Source organism: Tubulanus polymorphus, chromosome 7 (assembly GCF_964204645.1).
Source record: "Tubulanus polymorphus chromosome 7, tnTubPoly1.2, whole genome shotgun sequence".
In the NCBI taxonomy this organism is placed as follows: Eukaryota; Metazoa; Nemertea; class Palaeonemertea; order Tubulaniformes; family Tubulanidae; genus Tubulanus; species Tubulanus polymorphus.
Genome location: NC_134031.1, coordinates 19,811,736 through 19,829,119, shown reverse-complemented (window position 1 = coordinate 19,829,119; position 17,384 = coordinate 19,811,736). Strand labels below are relative to the sequence as shown.

The 17,384-nt window shown below is 37.4% G+C and overlaps 4 protein-coding genes across 4 annotated transcripts; 1 reads left to right on the top strand and 3 right to left on the bottom strand.

Moving 5' to 3' along the window:
• Positions 1-117: 117 nt before the first annotated feature.
• On the bottom strand, positions 118-9,415 carry LOC141908678 (transcription initiation factor TFIID subunit 10-like). The gene is made up of 5 exons (XM_074798818.1): positions 9,314-9,415; positions 1,289-1,434; positions 904-968; positions 715-826; positions 118-548 (listed from the first exon to the last, which is right to left on the bottom strand). Exons 1-5 carry the CDS (start codon positions 9,351-9,353, stop codon positions 459-461), a joined length of 453 nt encoding a protein of 150 aa, XP_074654919.1. The 5' UTR covers positions 9,354-9,415; the 3' UTR covers positions 118-458.
• LOC141908633 (chloride intracellular channel protein 2-like) lies at positions 4,029-7,003 on the bottom strand. The gene is made up of 2 exons (XM_074798743.1): positions 6,933-7,003; positions 4,029-6,804 (listed from the first exon to the last, which is right to left on the bottom strand). The coding sequence occupies exon 2, from the start codon at positions 6,441-6,443 to the stop codon at positions 5,694-5,696; it is 750 nt and encodes a 249-aa protein (XP_074654844.1). The 5' UTR covers positions 6,444-6,804; positions 6,933-7,003; the 3' UTR covers positions 4,029-5,693.
• A 423-nt stretch (positions 9,416-9,838) lies between the features above and the next one.
• LOC141908097 (phenylalanine--tRNA ligase beta subunit-like) lies at positions 9,839-14,794 on the bottom strand. The gene is made up of 17 exons (XM_074797932.1): positions 14,642-14,794; positions 14,442-14,497; positions 14,285-14,337; positions 14,140-14,196; positions 13,842-13,917; positions 13,679-13,738; positions 13,065-13,271; positions 12,656-12,764; positions 12,419-12,551; positions 12,289-12,340; positions 11,785-11,846; positions 11,598-11,704; positions 11,303-11,484; positions 10,970-11,062; positions 10,393-10,510; positions 10,161-10,316; positions 9,839-10,064 (listed from the first exon to the last, which is right to left on the bottom strand). Exons 1-17 carry the CDS (start codon positions 14,697-14,699, stop codon positions 9,913-9,915), a joined length of 1,731 nt encoding a protein of 576 aa, XP_074654033.1. The 5' UTR covers positions 14,700-14,794; the 3' UTR covers positions 9,839-9,912.
• A 99-nt stretch (positions 14,795-14,893) lies between these two features.
• LOC141908292 (proteasome subunit beta type-1-B-like) lies at positions 14,894-17,071 on the top strand. The gene is made up of 6 exons (XM_074798276.1): positions 14,894-15,034; positions 15,365-15,472; positions 15,556-15,637; positions 15,908-16,037; positions 16,296-16,402; positions 16,672-17,071. Exons 1-6 carry the CDS (start codon positions 14,952-14,954, stop codon positions 16,855-16,857), a joined length of 696 nt encoding a protein of 231 aa, XP_074654377.1. The 5' UTR covers positions 14,894-14,951; the 3' UTR covers positions 16,858-17,071.
• Positions 17,072-17,384: the final 313 nt, after the last annotated feature.

The window sequence follows — 17,384 nt, the reverse complement described above, 5'->3', positions numbered from 1 at the left end:
ATTAGCCAGACCAGGCTTCCAGTCAACCACAACATCAACATCAACATCAACAAATCATATTTCCAGATAAGTTCTAAAATTTCAGAAAAAATCAATCGAAAATTTATTTCATACAGTTTTCTTTATTGGACATTACGTTTTCCTTTGTTCTATTAAACTTCAAGTCATTAAAGTCATTTTTCCTGGTACACACACTTTATACACGAATGACTTATATACATGTATATAGATTTTTGTTTTTATTTCACAAGAATTTTTACGAAAAATATCAGATTTCGCGAAAGAACGGGCACATTTCCAATTATATCTCATATTTGATTAACTTGGAAAATTGAGTCCACAATTCCTACAGTTCAAACACCTTGTTGGAGCTTTTTGGAAAAATCCGTTTTCGAAACAAACGGTTTTAGATCTGATTTCTGTGGATCAGTAACATTCATTCATCGCATCCGTTTTTATTACGTGAAATAATATGGCTTCTTGACGTTGATGCCGTATTCGGACAAGGCTGGTGTTAGATCATCGATGGTCAACGTGTACTTTTTATCCTAGGAAAACGAGAATGAGCATGATCATCGACATACAGCGTAAAAGATTTCTACCGAGCCCGGTCTACTTTGATAGGGCCAAGGGGTTGAAAGTCTTCATCCTAAATTTCATTACGAAAAGTTTTCATCAAGAACTAATGTTATGATGAATTAGATAGATAAATACCTTGCCCTTAGTTTTAGAGCTTTGTCCAGCGCCTCTCATTTTACAATGTTGTAACGCATCGTTAGCTACATCGGATATAAACTTTTGAGTGGCAAGTGACACCAGTCGCACTCTGAAAATGAATACAGATTTCGAAAATTATCCCGCATTTTAGGAGCCCTTCACTTCTCGTTGACTAAATTTACTCACATTCTCGGGTCCGATGTGTCAAATCCGGATCGGTTTAAATAATATGACGTCACTGCATCGGGAATCTACAATATACATGACCATTTACGCGATAAAGCGACAGTTGATTAGTAGCGGATAGACAGTAACCTGTCAGTCAGTGGTTTGATTTCACGATCGGATATTTTCACTAGTTGGTATTCTGAGCCCCATCCGATTATAAAAGCTATATTTCTTATAGAATCAGTTAACTTCAAACAAATAATCTTCCTTCATGGAAGAAAATCTCTGATTCAAAAACACGCATTTATCAAGAAGACGAATGGTCAAAACGAAGACAATATTAATCAGATAAACTAAAGTTTTGTTTTAGTTGAAGACTCCCAGGAGGAAACCGTCGACTTACAGTCGGGGTATAATCGTCGAGCTGCAGTGTGAAATCGCACAGCGAAGGCCCGCTCAATTTCGGCACTTCCGATTGCGTAGTAGTCGATGGAGCTACTGATGCTGGAGTTCCAGGTTGCGTCGCCTCGGCAACCGTATCTTCTGATCCTGTCGATAAAAAAGAAATGACCACAAATTATACAAAATAACCGACGATAGATGGCGAAGTGGTGGAAAAGAATCTCGTCGATAAATCGCAAGATAATCTAAATTGCCATAAATTATTGCTATAATCGACAATCGTTAAGTAACAGCTGTCGTCAGGGCCGGCGGGACAGACTACTATAGTATTGGTGTTTGATTTATTCACAGCTTTCAATATCTATAATTGATCAGACCGAAAATATCCATATATACCGCTGAATTTGTATGATGAACATTCGAAATGAAAGGTCAAAAATTCAAATACACGTATTCCAAATCAACTGACAACAGTCGATCGTATTTAAGGAAGTCTCTATAATTAACGGACTGTTTAGTATAGTCTTCCCAAGAGGTTCGAATTCAAAAACGCTCGCATCCCAACCAGGGGGCAGCACTTGAAGCGAGGTCCCATCAAAGCTTAAAACCATCAAAGGGACAGTATCAGAACCGGGGCAAATGTCAGAATCACATTCTATCAACCCAGAGAAAATTTCAAATTTAGACATAAAACAAACAGGAACGTCACATGAATCAATGACCAGACGATTTAGCCGGTATCCGCAGACACCGGCTATCTAGCCAGGGACAGCACAGCAGCATTAAATGTCGTGAGAGAATGATTCTCTGCCCAAACCGACCGAAGCTCCACGTGAAATCAATGACGGCAAAAAGCGGCTGAAATTAACGCCATATGCCGCGCAAACAGTGGAAAAATGTACATACATTCACTTCATGTAATATGTAAATGGTAATCGAGTATGAGAGTTCTTTGCGAGCAAACAGAGAAACCGTGTGAACACCACCACCTACTTCATAAACCACTAAAACATAACATACCGACGACCTGTACTAAGTCTGGGACCTTTCTCATTTCAATCCTCGGGAAAAAGACGTCAATAAAACTTACTTGTTCTCGGAGAATTCGTTAAAAATGAAAGACAATTTAGATGATCGCGAAGACCTACCGACGAATCGGGGAGAAAACAATGAAAAAAGTCACAAAAAAATCTCAACTGAAAACAGCATATATTTGAAACAGATTGAGGTATTACATGATATCATAGTAAAATAGTACAGAGATAAAGAGACAGTAGACATTGATAGACTGAACGTTACATATATTGCATCGTATACTTCAAAACAAAGTAAAAGCTGAATACAATTACGATAATACCGGGAAAATGACGATAAAATTGGGTACTCCGCAGTCGCAAAAAAAACCTATTGAACTGAATAACTATTGCTAAATAAATAGATTGCAGCCCGAGTTCGAATTAAAAATCTACTCACTAATGACTTAGATATTCAAATCTAGAGCAAGCAATTCCAGTTGCGTAATAATAACTGGAACCCGGCTTAATAACACTACAGCGAGAAAAATACTGAATTCGAATTCTCAGATCTATTATATAAACATTATGCCATAAAGAATTGACTACAAATTGGACAAACATTTGAGACTTTCAGAGTAAAATTAGGAGGTTTATACATGTACTACACAATTCATGTAATATGCGTAATATGCATAAAATGGCAGCGTTAGAAGTACTAAGCAATTAATAGAATGTTTAATGTGACTAATTGTTCAGCAATTTCGGGAACATATGAATATTACTCACATCTGGTTGCTTTGTACTTGAATTATAGTTTGTAAACACAAGCAGTTCTGGGAAGAGAAGAGGTAGCATTACGCATATCCATCTTTGTGAAGAACCGACCTATCGAATTTGTACATATCACCGGATGGTACGCAAAGGGGTATCATAGCATAGGTATCAAATTCAGCCTGGACCCCAGCCTCAGATATTCATTCTGTGTCCAGGACCCAGAGTCACACATTTCTGAGTAAAGAATTTACTTATGAATGAACTCATCCAAAATGTACTTATCTTATCTCTAATTTGTTAAGATTTGACTCGAGAGTTACCTCATCAAAAAAAACAACTAATTACTACTTGGAGTTAACTCTCAACTTGAATTTCTAACTCACAACTGCGGAACTGGATCCAGGACATTTTCAATGAAAAATTTACTCCATGTACAAATACTTGATATCAGGAATAACCCTAGGCAGGAGATCAATACCTGCATTGGTGACATCACTTATTTTTAACATTAACGCATTACATATTTCATTACTGGTAAATGTATTACATAGTGAAATAAAATAAGCACCGATTACAATCCGTACAAGTGTATTCAAAATTCAGGGAAGACAAAGTTTTGAAAAAATAATCATTTGGCTAATGACACAAAAATACACATATAAATAAAGAAATAATACTTTTCTAATTCTTAACTCAGATCACTGAAAAACATAGGACATTTTTTTCTAGCTTGCATGCATCTTAACCCGTCAAAAATAAAGTGAAAAAAATTGATATGACATTCGATAAACAGGTAAAACATGACGATATGATGACAGTTTATACTGGTATTTAAAATACTGAGTACGAAAACTGACAAAACATCAAATAGATGAACATATATGACAGTTTATACTGGTATTTAAAATACTGAGTAAGAAAACTGACAAAACATTAAATAGATGAACCATAAAACAATCAATAGCTGATGATTAAGATTGAATAATAATAATAATAATAATATTAACAGGGTTTCCAGTGGTAAGGCCAGGGTAAAAAGAAGTACTAAGAAGGACTTTTCGGCAATTTAAGACCCAAGAGAGGGACTTTTGGACTCAGAAAGAAGTTCTTTCCAGTAAAGTGAGGGCCTTTTTTTGCAATGCCTTCACCGGAATACTAATAGTCATGTAGACCAGTCTTACATTTTTCAGAATATTCATTCTCACTGACAATTGAATTAACAGGCCTGAGTAATAAAATAAAATTAAAATCGGAAGGACTTTCATCAAAAGGAAGGACAAAGATGATGTTTGTCCAAACTTTTTCCAAAAGAAGGACTTGGAAGGACCACTGGAAACCCTGTTATTAATGATATAGGAATAAATACAGCAATCGATTATGAAATGCACAGAGAAAAATACATCAGGACAGAATGTGAATATTTCTGTACAAAATGCCACAAAAACCAACTTCGTAAAAAACACAGATGAATTAAATATCAATGAATAAAAACATCGACAACAGAAACTTTAACTAAACTAATCAGATCTTTATGTAATAAATCAAATACTGGGCTTGGTTTCTCTGGAAGCTATGTTTGACTATCCCAGTTTGTATGATGCCCACTTTTGTTTAAGTGTTTTGGGCGGGAGGTCAGGTATACTAGTCTACGGGTACAGTTACTGTAATGACCTAACCCTGCGATCTTTCAGACATTCCATACTTTACACGTTCATCATACAACAATACCTCTAATTTTTTTCACAGATTTAATTTTGAAAAGGAACACCAGATATTAGACATTTTACCTCAAAAAGCGATCATCATTGGGTGGATGTCCGAAGGGTGAGTTAGAGCTGTATTTCTAACATAACCAGCATCTAAACACTAACTACTACTGGGATAAGTCATTCAAAGTCGCTTCAACAAATGCTGCCCAACATTACAGAGATCTAATCTACTAAAGTGCAATACTTTCATAAGTGTAAATGAATTTCTTTCTATTCGAAATCTAAAGCTACTATTAAATATACTTATGTATATGAATATCATTCTTCACTACAGACTGAAGCTGTATAAGCAAACTACTATATTGAGCATCTCGAAAACCACATCAAACTCTTTTCTCTATCCTCTCCAACTCTCACACGTAAAATGTGTCATCTGATGACTTCATATTCGGAAGCCCTTCTCTATGACCGTCCCGGGCCGTAAACAGCATTCGAATGTAGGGGGGGGGGGACAGAGAAACCAGAAATAGGGCAGTTACCTCAAATCAAAAACGATTTTCCAATTATATAATAAATTGCTAAGTCAATACCATCAGTGAATTCTATTAGATATGACAATAATATTTGTGAAAAGGGTACTCTATCCCAAAATATCTGGGGGCAACTCTCTCCCTATGTACGGCCCTGCGGTATTTCCCGTACTTGTCGAATCCATTTATATTTTTCAATCTTACGCTTTTCCAAATTCTCGTGAAGCTTGGCTGTTTAATTCTTGTAAAGCCTGGCAGTTTAATTCTTGTGAAGCTTGGCTGTTTAATTCTTGTAAAGCTTGGCTGTTTAATTCTTGTAAAGCTTGGCCGTTTTGTATAAACACGATGCGCGAATAAGCGAATAATTCCGCAGCAGTTTAAAGCGGTGTATCCCACGAATAAAACGGATCTCCAGTCGGAGCGTATTTCACAGCGGCCTCCGTCGGCAGCTGCGGAGTCTCCGGCTTCTCCGACCAGTAATAAACGATCTCCTGGTCGGAAGGACAACTCTTCTGGAACGTGTCCGTCTCATACGCATTCTTCAGGTAGCGCCACAACGCGCGGAACTCGGCGGGTATCTCGAAGTCTTTATACGCTTTCACCGTCACGCGGATGTGGTGCAGCTTCGGCAACATCAAACAATCGAGATGCGTGAGATGATCGCCGCAGAGAAACCGCGTTCCGACCGCGTCGAGGAATTCGTTAATTTTACCGAGTTCGGTGATTAGCTGCGTCGGCGAACGCGAAACCTCTTTCAGGTAATACGCGAATTTCGAGAACACCTCGAGACAGACGGATTCGGCGTTTCGGTCGTCGTACGCGAGCGACGGTTTCGGAAACGTTTCGTCGATGTATTCGATGATCTCGTCCGAGTTTTTACGTACCTCGTTGCCGTGAACGAGCGTCGGAAGACGATTCGACAGCTTCTTGAACTCGGGCGGCGATTTCGCCGGGTTGACCGTCGTCACGCGGAACGACAACGAATCGTCGTCGGCTTTCAACAACAAGATCATGAACACTTGCTGACAAAACGGCGACGCTCCGTAACATTTACCGTCCTGTCCGGCGCGTACGAATAACTCGACGTGACTCGAGCTCGTCGGTCCGTTCGTCATCGGTTCGTTCATCGTTCCAGACTCGTTTCAACAACGATAAATAAGAACGAATATTTCTACTGATGATTCGTAAAAGACCGCGGGGCGTCTGCGAGAGACCGTTCAATCAAACGCTAGTCACAAATTAATAAATATAGATTCGAGCATCAATTGATGTGTGAGTGTAATGTATTTTACCGGTAACTTGTTTCAGCGCGCGGCGCATACAGCTAAACGTTAGGAGGCTTTTTGTTCGTAGAACTGTTATATCCAATACTGTGAGCTGTACATACACACCGCAAAAACTAACTTTACATCGACGACCGACCGAGTGGTAGCTCTCTGAGAACAGTGAATATAACCCGACCAGCACTAACTGCTGCTGCTGCTGTATCTAGAAATGTTAAAATCCTCAGTTGTTAACACTAAGTAAATGCGGAAGTTTTTTTACTAGTTTCTTTCGAGTCAACTTTTTTGCGTGATTTTTTGTACGTTTTAGATATATTATTAATATCATCTCACTCCTTTCTCTCTCTCTTCTTATCTGATCCACATTCACACGGCAACAACACTCTCAGAATGCCTCAATGCCTGTGGAAGAAACAAGGAGAGAGACAAAAATCAGACAACAAATATAACCAACCAATATATATCTAAAGTCGGCACTTTCTCGAGATTTTTCAATTTTGAAAGATATATTATGTTATATCTGATAAGGAGATTCTCTAATCTAAAATCTATCTTCAGATTGTTTAGAATTTTGTATAACAACAAAGCTCACGAACATCGGAACAAATTGTCAGCTGAAGTGAATTCAATCGAACGCAATTAGTTAGTTTTATCTTATTTCCCCATAGAAACAAACGAAACCGAGAATTAACACATTATCCCAATAGGAACAAATGCATAAAAACAGCTTATTTCTATCGATAGAGACAGGTGAGAAATCAATCGATTTCAGCGTTTGAAAAAATACCAAATGAATGCACAGTAGAAGCATAGACGAGATATAAATCGATAGGAAACATCAATACATTACCAGTGATAATAATAAGTATCTACTTCGCCCGGTATTAGATAGTTAGACTAGCGCGGTACTAACTGAATACAATGGGTGGAGACCGACCGACTGACTGGTACGCTATTACACTGAGTAGTGAATACAGTCTATACCGATTCGTGTCAATGGTTTTCGAGATTCGTGTAAGAAATATTCTGCGAAACATTCCTCTACAACAGTCATTCACACACACTCTTCCGAGCAGTACCCACAAAACCCTTCAATCTATGATCGAAGCACCATCGAAAAAATAGCTATTGAATATTGAGATGGTTCTTTTTATTTATGATGACTGAATGAATTGGTGAAAGGCGTGTTTACGAACCGTCTGTCTAATTTCAGTTAACAAAATACTTTGGTTCATTGTTGAATTTAGATTAGCCTCAGATTAGTATTGTATTCAGGCATTGTCTGATATCTAATTCATTTGTTTTAAATCTGCAGCCTAGAATCATCCCTTTGGACGACATTTACCATTGCAAAGCGAAGCGCGGACAATCAGTTGCTGAAACTGCACTATTAGAATATCCTAATGTCTGGTGTTTGTAGTTGATTTTGATTTTAAGATACTTCAGGTGAAGTACTGAACACGTCATGAGAAGCCTTGACCATAAGAAATTGAAGAACAGTGCTTAAAGTATCAAATGTCTGAGAGGGTAGTTCTCCAGGCGGATAATTTATTATTCGTCTGGCTTAAACATTGTATCTTGCAAAGTGTGCGAAAAAATCAGCCGCCCTTATTGAATGCACTTCGGGGTCACAGATTTCATGCGTGTAATTATCAACTGAGATAGAAGACCATTGAGGGCAGAAGTGGCATTCACAATCTAAATAAAGACCTGCCTTTAGAATAAACACTTGAAATAAACTATAGGCAAATGATAAAAATATCCTCGAGTTCATAAATGATATGAATACAAAATATTCCACTAAAAAAATCTCCTTAAACTTAAGTTCATAACCTAGATAACAGCTAGGTAGGCGATAAACTGCCCGAATATGTTATGACAGGGTAAAATCACTCCAAAAAGATTGAGTTTTCCATCAATTGAAATAGGCCTAGCACATTTTCTTATACGTGGTTCAGAAATAAAGACATTTTTCCTAGTAAATTGCATGCAAGAGTGCTTCACTACAGTCACTGGTAGCTATGACTTGATACTAGCCTAAACCTTAGTGCTGATGTCATGACAAATCCAAGTGGTTTAACATCAGATTGGTATATCTATAGTTAACCCAGATGGACATACACTGGACTCAAAATCTACTAAGCCATGATTGTTGTGCTACTGACTGACAGGAGACAGCTAGTGAACCAAGCAGTTTTCTGCTCAAGCTGAGGAGCCTCTGGAGTCTGGAACATCCATTGGTCGCTAGGAGGTGAACAAAAGACAAGGCGAAATACTGACTGAGAAACCTGTAGAACACCAGTAGTATCCCTACCACCTAAACCAGAATCCTTGACACACCATGGATAAAGGGCCGGGAATAAACACCACTGCCTACTGGCTCGGATGTAGACAAACATTTTAACAATTTGGAATGTTTAAGAATAACCATCAACAAATATCTGAATGCTTGGCAAACATCACACCGTCAATGAACACTGAGTTGCAGGACCTCTTGCAAATCGGTAAAAACAATAACAACTGCTGCAAAAATTGAATCGGATCAGAACGAACGTTTTAATCACAGACTACTTTCTTGGAAAAATCGACTACAAAACATCGAATTTGCGACGCTTTCATTTACAATAAACACAAACAGTGAATCTAACGATAATCTATAAACTATAGCGCACATGAAAAATGAAGAATCTAATGAGAAAAGATGAATTAATTACCTTTATCAGAAGGTTTATCGTCCATTATTTCCACTTTCATCTCTCTTCAGAGATAGTTCTAGAGATGTTGGCGGCTGATGCACGCGACGCGGCGAGTCTCCAGCTCGTTTTAACAGTTCTGAGGGTCCTAACTTATACTCCGCGGCGAGTCTTCCGCTCGCTATCAACATAATTCGTATATTTCCTAGCAAAAGAAAGGCCAAGTGTGCATTTGATGTAAAATGCAACACTAATGATAGAAAATAAAAACCGAAATATTTCCTTGAGCTATAAGGGCCCATCGTAGTTTATTCAACGTTTTAACTTTATTCCAATAGGACTCATCTTGTGAGGAATTACAGTACGGACAGTGTTTCATCAATGGTTAAAATGAAATATTTGTATTTTTCCATACAAAAAGCCATCTAAATGGGACACATCTATTAGTTTGGGGCCTCCTCAGAAAGACCATCCAATCTATCAAACATGTTGAATCACGTAAACAAATTGATTCAATAATTTACCGAAATCAAAACAACAAAAATTTCATAACTTTAGTTAATACATCATAATTTAATCCACATGATCTCTTTAGCACAACAAAATCAGCGAAATACAATCTATAGGAACGGCTCTATATCGATTTCTAAAGCTGAACACGGTAAATTTAAATCGAATTTCGTAATGACATCCGGATGAAGAACTCCTAATTTACCGATACTGCGACCGTGCGCGATTATCTCAGCACATCGTCCCGGGAAATACGTACTATCTGAAAATGAAAATCAAACAAAATTCATGAAAATATTTAAGGTCATCAGTTTTCTCCTTAATGTAGAAAACTGGCTGTAAGAGGTTTTGCACGTACCTTCAGCTGATTTGATGTAATAACCGGTATCGTCCTTACGATTGGGAACTTCCAATAACTGCATGACTCGATCCAGTAAACCTTGTATGATCTCGAATCCCGGTGATTTATTGTAATATGCAGCGCAGAAGTAACGTTTATTCCCGGCACCTACATCTGCAATTAGATAAACATATAGATAGTCACATTAATAAATCAATAAGCGCAACCGTGGACTCAGATTATCACAAACCTTTCTTCGGATCTTTCAAAACGATGTCTGATATTTCGAACAGTTTTAAAGGCAGCGGCATGTTGCGATTACAACTGATCGTTTTTAAAATTCCGCTCAATAAAGTCGTGCGAGCCACCTGTCAATTATTAGAATTATATTCAATTCACTAGAAAGATGTAGATGTTAACGCGATATCGAATCAATAAACGTAGAAACCTGTAGGCATAGTACTGATGTAGGTTAACTGATTTTATGAGATATCACAAGCTTTCAATACTAGTGCGCAGTACAGTGGAACCTCGTTACAACAAACTGCATGGGTCCAGAAAATCTGTTTGTTAAACCCATAGTTCGTTATATCCTGTATAAAATTGTTGAAATTTAACTATTTTGGCGATATCTTAAGTTTGCAATAACCGATAAATCGTTACATCAGAGGTCGTCTAAAACAAGGTTCCGCTGTAGTTTCATCAAATAAGTCTTTATTTACCTGCTACACATGAGTAGCGAAAGCTCGTTATCTCAGTACTACCAAGTACTACATGACTTGACTTCATTCACTCAAATTACTGCAAGTCATTGAGACGTCATTTACCTGAAACTCTAATGTTTTAGGGTTTGCAATATGTACAGCATTGGTCGATTCGATTTTCTTATTCAGTTTTTCAGCGACATCATCTCTTGAGCACTATTCATAAATAAACAATATTTCAAATACTGTTACAAGTATATTCCTTGGTCTTTCCCTGAATTATAACAGGGTCCCTACAGATCAGTCATCACTAAATATTAGGAGTTTCTCATAATTGAAGGAGTTTTAAAGCATTTTGCTCAAATTAGAGGAGTTTCAAGCATCTTAAAAATCATTTTCCACGTAAAAGGAGTTTTAAAGGAATGAAGGAGTCATAGCGACCCCGAAAGAACTTACCAGAGCGAATGTTAAAACTTCAGTGAAGCCAGCAGCGGCGATATCCTGACGAAGCAGATCCGTCAGTTTATTTAACTGGAATTGACTAGCGATGCAGTTAGTGTGAGGAATAGTCTGTTTGATATTGTTGTAACCGTAGGCAATAGCGACATCTTCAATAATATCACACGCGTGAATCACATGTGAAAACTAACTACAGTCAAGGATCAAAATATTCAACGATTCACACTGAGTTTGTAAAGCCAAGATGTCTCAGATTTTGTGACGGCGCTTTTTATTTTTCATAAAAGGATATCTGGTCTCAATGGAGGTATTTCCACTCGTATTTTAGTACCTTTCTCGATCACGTCAGACGATAAACTCATTTTGGTCAGAAGATTCGCTATTTTGTTCGGGCATTCGCTGTAAAATGAATCATGTATGATAAAAGCGTTAGGCACAAAGCGGAATCACGGTCACAGAAAATTAACCAAATTTCGTACTTTATTCCGACTTTTTTGTTGATGTCTTCCACTGATGCTTCTTCAAAGCGATAACTCAGATCCTGACAAAAGAAGATGTATTTGATTAAAGTTCAGAACACAGTGCAATGCGTAGAATACGATTTCTAATCACAGTTAAACATTACAGGATCCCTACAGATTTTGAGTAGATTCTGAGAAATCGGTAATCTAAGTACACCATTAATTTGGTGGTTTCATAAACAAATAATTCAACCTATTCACGTGAATCGCTAGCATAGTCTACAGCTACAGACTAGACAAACATTTCTAATTGCCTATTTCTCAAAATTGAAGCAGTTTTAAAGGAATCAGGGATTTGTAAGGGCTGTGCCTTTATTGAGTGAATTAAATTCGAATCCTCAATGATCCAGGGCCCAGTTCAACAATTCTTCATCCTCGTAAAGTTTGATGGCAGTCGTTCATTTTCAACCTCGAGTCTAATGTGGAACAGGTTCTGGGAATATAAAACTACCAGGTACTTACAGGATAAATGACCGATGTTCCATCGGTTTGAACAACTTCTACCTGTTCAATTCTACAAAAACAGACAACAGACCATTTGAGAAACTGCAGAAGTTGAAATCTGGAATAGACTCAATATCATTATACTTACGCAAATGGATCAGCGCAATATTCAGTGAACATTCCGACCATAATGTTCAAAACTATTTTAGCCTTCGTTAAATCAGTTGCTGTACATTCAATGAATACATTCTTCGTTCCGAGATGGATTTTACTGTGATCTCCTAAAAATAAAAAAACTTATTTTAATAGGCCCTGAATTTTCGAAACTTGATTTGGTTTTTTCTAGACCTAAGTATCTCATCTATGATATTCCAATGATACGTACCATTGATAATTGGAGGAAGTGATAATACAACACCATTGCTATCCTCAATAACTGGATACACTGGTTTATCACGAATAATTGGTAAATAATGACGTAAATGGCTGTCACCCTGTGTAAAATAAACATACATTTAGACGACTTTTCATTACCAGATCTATCAGTACATGGGCAGTACAAGTAATGCAATATTGATGAATTGAGACTTCTCAGTAAATCAGGGTTCTTACAGATCAGCAAATCTAAAATTCCCTGATATTAGCCTGGTCCTTGCGCAATAATTCCCCGATAGAATTGTAAAATATTCTCAGTGGGGGCTGTTTCTTATTAAGAGGTTCCTTGTACCTCTGATACTCAGAACAACAAGACACTAAGGCTTCTAACAATCAAAGATAATAAAACAGTATCTTACAGAGTATAAATCCATCAGTTGAGCCGCAGTGAATTCTTCAGTTTGATTCAACGGTTTAAAACTGATTTCACACGGCGGTCGAGCATCGTACACAAACGGCCCAGACAATGTATCCAAATCGTGCGTTCCTATGGCAACCAGGCTGCGTTTACGGCAGATGTTCTGATGAAGTTTGTCTTGCAAATCGATGAAATTTTTATAACTGTCCTAAAATCAAGAAATGTCACCAAAATTAGTACTTTCGTCCCATTTGCAATAATAATTAGGGTTCTGCCCACTTTTTTTTGACTAGCTTATTCCCTTTTATGTGACATGCACATTGTTTTCCCTGACTAGATCTGCTAAGAATCCAATTAATTAACACAATCAATACATAAGCCATAAAGGGAAACTGTTTGATTGACAAGAAATCTAGCAATCATATTTCTATGACTTTTCACTGATTCTTAGCGTTTTTAACAACATTTCCTGACTTTTTTAAAGAAAAGAAAATTCCCTGGCCTTATTTCCAGGTAAGGTGAACCTGATGATACAGTTAAATTTCGTGATGATGCGGTAGAAATGAAAATCTGAAACCAATGACTGGGAAAATTACCCAAAGAGTGAATTCTTACCGGAGTGAAAGTAATATTTCGTAAAACGGCAGCAACGCAATGAGGCCGAACTTGTGACGTCTACAATTTGAACGAGAAAACAATGACCGCATCAAATGACAAGATAATGATCGCATACAATAGTTATCCGAAATTCTAAAGCAGATCAATCCTCTGGACTTACAGCCGGCTTAATGACTAATTGTTGCATGGGTTTACCATCTTTCGGTGGAACAGCAGAATATCTAGGATTCTTCATCCTAAAACATCGGAAATACACATCAAATACAGGTGCAAGTTGTCATAACCAAGTTCTTAACTTTTCAGTTGAGAGTTTGTTCATTTTTAATATTTCAACACAGCAACTCAAACTCACAACTATCAAACCAGACCCAGTGGAATATGGACAAAACATAAGATGGGTTCTGATTAAGGGAAAAATTGATTTATAAATTTCGTTTTTCTAAAGATATCAAACTCACATTTCTTTGAAAACTTTGAGATTTCTAACGAGTCCCTCCATGCATAGCAGATCATACCTATAAACATATCGCCAAGGCAATTAAGCAGAATAATTTGACAGTTTTTGTAATTTCGATGAATTCTGATGTTCACTTTTTAAATTACCGATTTGCAGCAACTTCAATCTTGTAAACTGTGTTGCCATCTTCGTCTTCTTCCTAAAAATCATGTTCAGAAAATGTTAATTTTCTTCAATCAAGGACATTAAATGACCCTTATTCTTCCTTTTTAGGACTTGTCAGTTTACACACAAAAAACTTACAATTTCATCCAATTCTAAACCAAACTCGAAACAAAGTTCATCGAATTCTTCATCGCCTGAAAGACAAACAAATCATTTAAAAGAAGTGTCGTAAATGAATATGGTCCAAAGACTGACAGACAGAGCAAGCTGTGGCATGCGAGGCCGGTATTCTGGAAACGTGTTTTCGATCGTTATTTTCTGGGCTGTAATCCACTTACTGTAATTTTTTCCGAGACTCTTCAGTAGAAGATCCTTTCTAACGCCGATAGTTGGCATAATTATCACGATTCAATTTCGAAAAGATGATGAAATCTAAGATTTGAAGCGACGAAAAATCCGAAAACGAACCCGGAAGTGTTTTGGTGTTCTCGAGAATCGAGTGAGTGAATCCATTTCATTCAATGCAAGTAAATTTGTTTATTGCCCGAAGCGCCACAGGTTTTTACGCCGCACCGGGACATTCACAGGGCGCCGCCATATTGGATTTGTCAGCAATTTTTTGAATTGAATCGTCGGAAACAAGCCGAGATGCAAGCGTCTGTAGAAAGAATAGCCGGTTATGGAGCTAATCCAAAACAGCATCATTTCTCCCCGTATACGATGAACGGCGGGTAAGTTCGCAAAGACCTGAATTAGTCATTAAAAACCGACAAATTATAGCAAAATCACACTAGTAGTTTACAGTGAAACTTCATAGAGCTTTCGCCCAGTTTAGGCATAACTACTACTTTCCCCCAAAATAACATACTTGCCAAGTGGTTTACATTCTATTGGCATTTCTGACAAAGAGGGATCCGTTGTTGGGTTTGGTTTGTCCAGATTTGGGACCCCCACTCCCCAGGCCAGGGACACAATCATGGGTACAGTTAAACCGTTTCTCCAAATACCTCTCTTCAATTTCCTAGTTAATAACATCGTGATATTAATGTTGTTGTATTTAGGACTGTGTTGGCAGTGGCAGGTGAGGATTTCGCTGTGATTGCCTCGGACACGCGTTTGAGTGAAGGATTTTCCATTTACACAAGGGATTCTCCAAAAACATATCAGCTGTAAATATCAGTGAAACAGCGCTGAATTTGTTCGCGCCTATTGATAGACGGTATTCCTATATATGTTTTTATGTTTATTTCAGGAGTGATAAGACTATATTAGGATGTTCTGGTTTTCACGGAGATATCCTAACATTCACGAAACGAATTGAAGCACGTTTAAAGGTAGTTCAATCTATGTTTATACAGTAAAAGTTTGGATCAATTAAAAATTTAGAGTTATAAAGATTGGTATTTCAATTGATTTTGAGTTAGATTGAGTTTGAGTTTATTAGATTGAGCAGATTTTGTTCTCTGAAAACTGTTGGCGTTAAGAATGAGCAGTGACATTAAAAATGATGGCGTTATAATAAACTATTTCCTGATAAATTCATGAAACCTGGATAAATGAAACATCATGTTTTTAAATGGTAATTTTGCTAGTTTTTGTTGTAGTTTTACGAACATGAACACAATAAAAAGATGTCCAGTCCGGCGGTAGCCGCCATGGTGTCAACGATGTTATACTATCGACGTTTCTTTCCGTTCTATGTTTATAATATCATTGCTGGACTCGACGAAGAAGGTACAAGTTATTCGCAAGTGTTTTGAAGAGAAAATGCATATGTCATATTATTCACAAATTCTCCATTCACCTTGAGGAATTGAGTGGAATAGATATATGGTGAAACTTAGGGAATTTGTAGTAAATGGGGGGAAAATGGCCAACTGGTGAATGTAGTATTAAAGAACAAACATATCCATTCTGAAATGATGCTTGTTGAAGACTGCAGATTTGCTAAAAACTTCGTATTTTTCTTTGACGTATTTGTTGTGTTTGTAGGTAAAGGATGCGTATTCAGTTTTGATCCTGTTGGTTCGTATGAACGAGAAGCTTGTCGCGCTGCTGGAACTGCCAGTTCTATGTTACAGCCTTTACTCGACAACCAGGTACATTTTACTCTATTATCCATCTACAGTTGAACCTCGTTATAACGAACTCGGTTACAACTATTCATCGGATAACGAACCGTTATAAGGAACATATTACATGTATCTGGTTCCGTGAAGTTCGCTGTAACGACTGATCCACTGCAGATTCTGTAGATTACATTATAACGAATTGAATTGGGACTCAAAAATTTGTGACGACTGGACGGCATTTGACTGTGTATCACCTGTTCGTCGGATCTGTACTATTGATTTCAATCTAATTTCAGATTAATTTCAAGAATATGGAAGGTGTTGAACAGGTTCCGTTGTCTCGCGAGAAAGCCGTCGCTCTCGTGAAAGACGTGTTTATATCGGCAGCTGAACGCGACATTTACACCGGAGATACTCTACTGGTGCAGGTCATCTCTAAAGACGGTGTACAAACCGAACGAGTACCGCTGCGCAGGGACTAGTTTCATTAGAAATCTCTTTATCATTAATGTGTTTGTTTAAAATGAGAAAAAAAATATGTGAACAATCGGGAAAAAGAACTTGATTATTTTAGCTCATTTTCAAACCAATTTACGGAAAATGGCTTCGCGTCACGTGGGGAATGTATTGGCGTGTGTCTATCTACATGTATTTGTGCCGATACATAACAAATAACTGTGAATAATAATAATAAAATTCTATTTGTATCGTAAATATATGATTTTAGTTGTTTATGTAATTGATTTCGGGAGTTTAGTTCACGGCGAGCGAGGACTGGCTTGGAGTGGTGTACGGAAGGCTGTATGTAATAGACAAACTACTGACATAACGTATTCATTTATTCAAACATTTTTACAACCTGCTCACAAGTGATGTAGCTGACACCGCAGAGAATTTAATTTTAATGATTCTGCAATTATTGTGTTAATTTACAAACATTAAAGAAGATATATATATAAAGCTTTCATAAACATTGTGCCATGTTCAAGCGAATCGATCAACAAAACTT

Excerpts from the sequence above, each read along its gene's own strand:
- LOC141908633 (XM_074798743.1), bottom strand. The coding sequence starts at position 6,443 with ATGAACGAACCGATGACGAACGGACCGACGAGCTCGAGTCACGTCGAG.
- LOC141908678 (XM_074798818.1), bottom strand. The coding sequence starts at position 9,353 with ATGAAAGTGGAAATAATGGACGATAAACCTTCTGATAAAG. Across the intron at positions 969-1,288 it reads TCGACGATTATACCCCGACT|ATTCCCGATGCAGTGACGTC; the intron begins GTAAGTCGACGG and ends TGTATATTGTAG. Across the intron at positions 827-903 it reads GACACATCGGACCCGAGAAT|AGTGCGACTGGTGTCACTTG; the intron begins GTGAGTAAATTT and ends ATTCATTTTCAG.
- LOC141908097 (XM_074797932.1), bottom strand. The coding sequence starts at position 14,699 with ATGCCAACTATCGGCGTTAGAAAGGATCTTCTACTGAAGAGTCTCGGA. Across the intron at positions 12,765-13,064 it reads AACTGATGGATTTATACTCT|GGTGACAGCCATTTACGTCA; the intron begins GTAAGATACTGT and ends TATTTTACACAG. Across the intron at positions 11,847-12,288 it reads GAACATCGGTCATTTATCCT|GATCTGAGTTATCGCTTTGA; the intron begins GTAAGTACCTGG and ends TTCTTTTGTCAG.
- LOC141908292 (XM_074798276.1), top strand. The coding sequence starts at position 14,952 with ATGCAAGCGTCTGTAGAAAGAATAGCCGGTTATGGAGCTAATCCAAAA. Across the intron at positions 15,473-15,555 it reads TCTCCAAAAACATATCAGCT|GAGTGATAAGACTATATTAG; the intron begins GTAAATATCAGT and ends TGTTTATTTCAG. Across the intron at positions 15,638-15,907 it reads GAATTGAAGCACGTTTAAAG|TTTTACGAACATGAACACAA; the intron begins GTAGTTCAATCT and ends TTTTTGTTGTAG.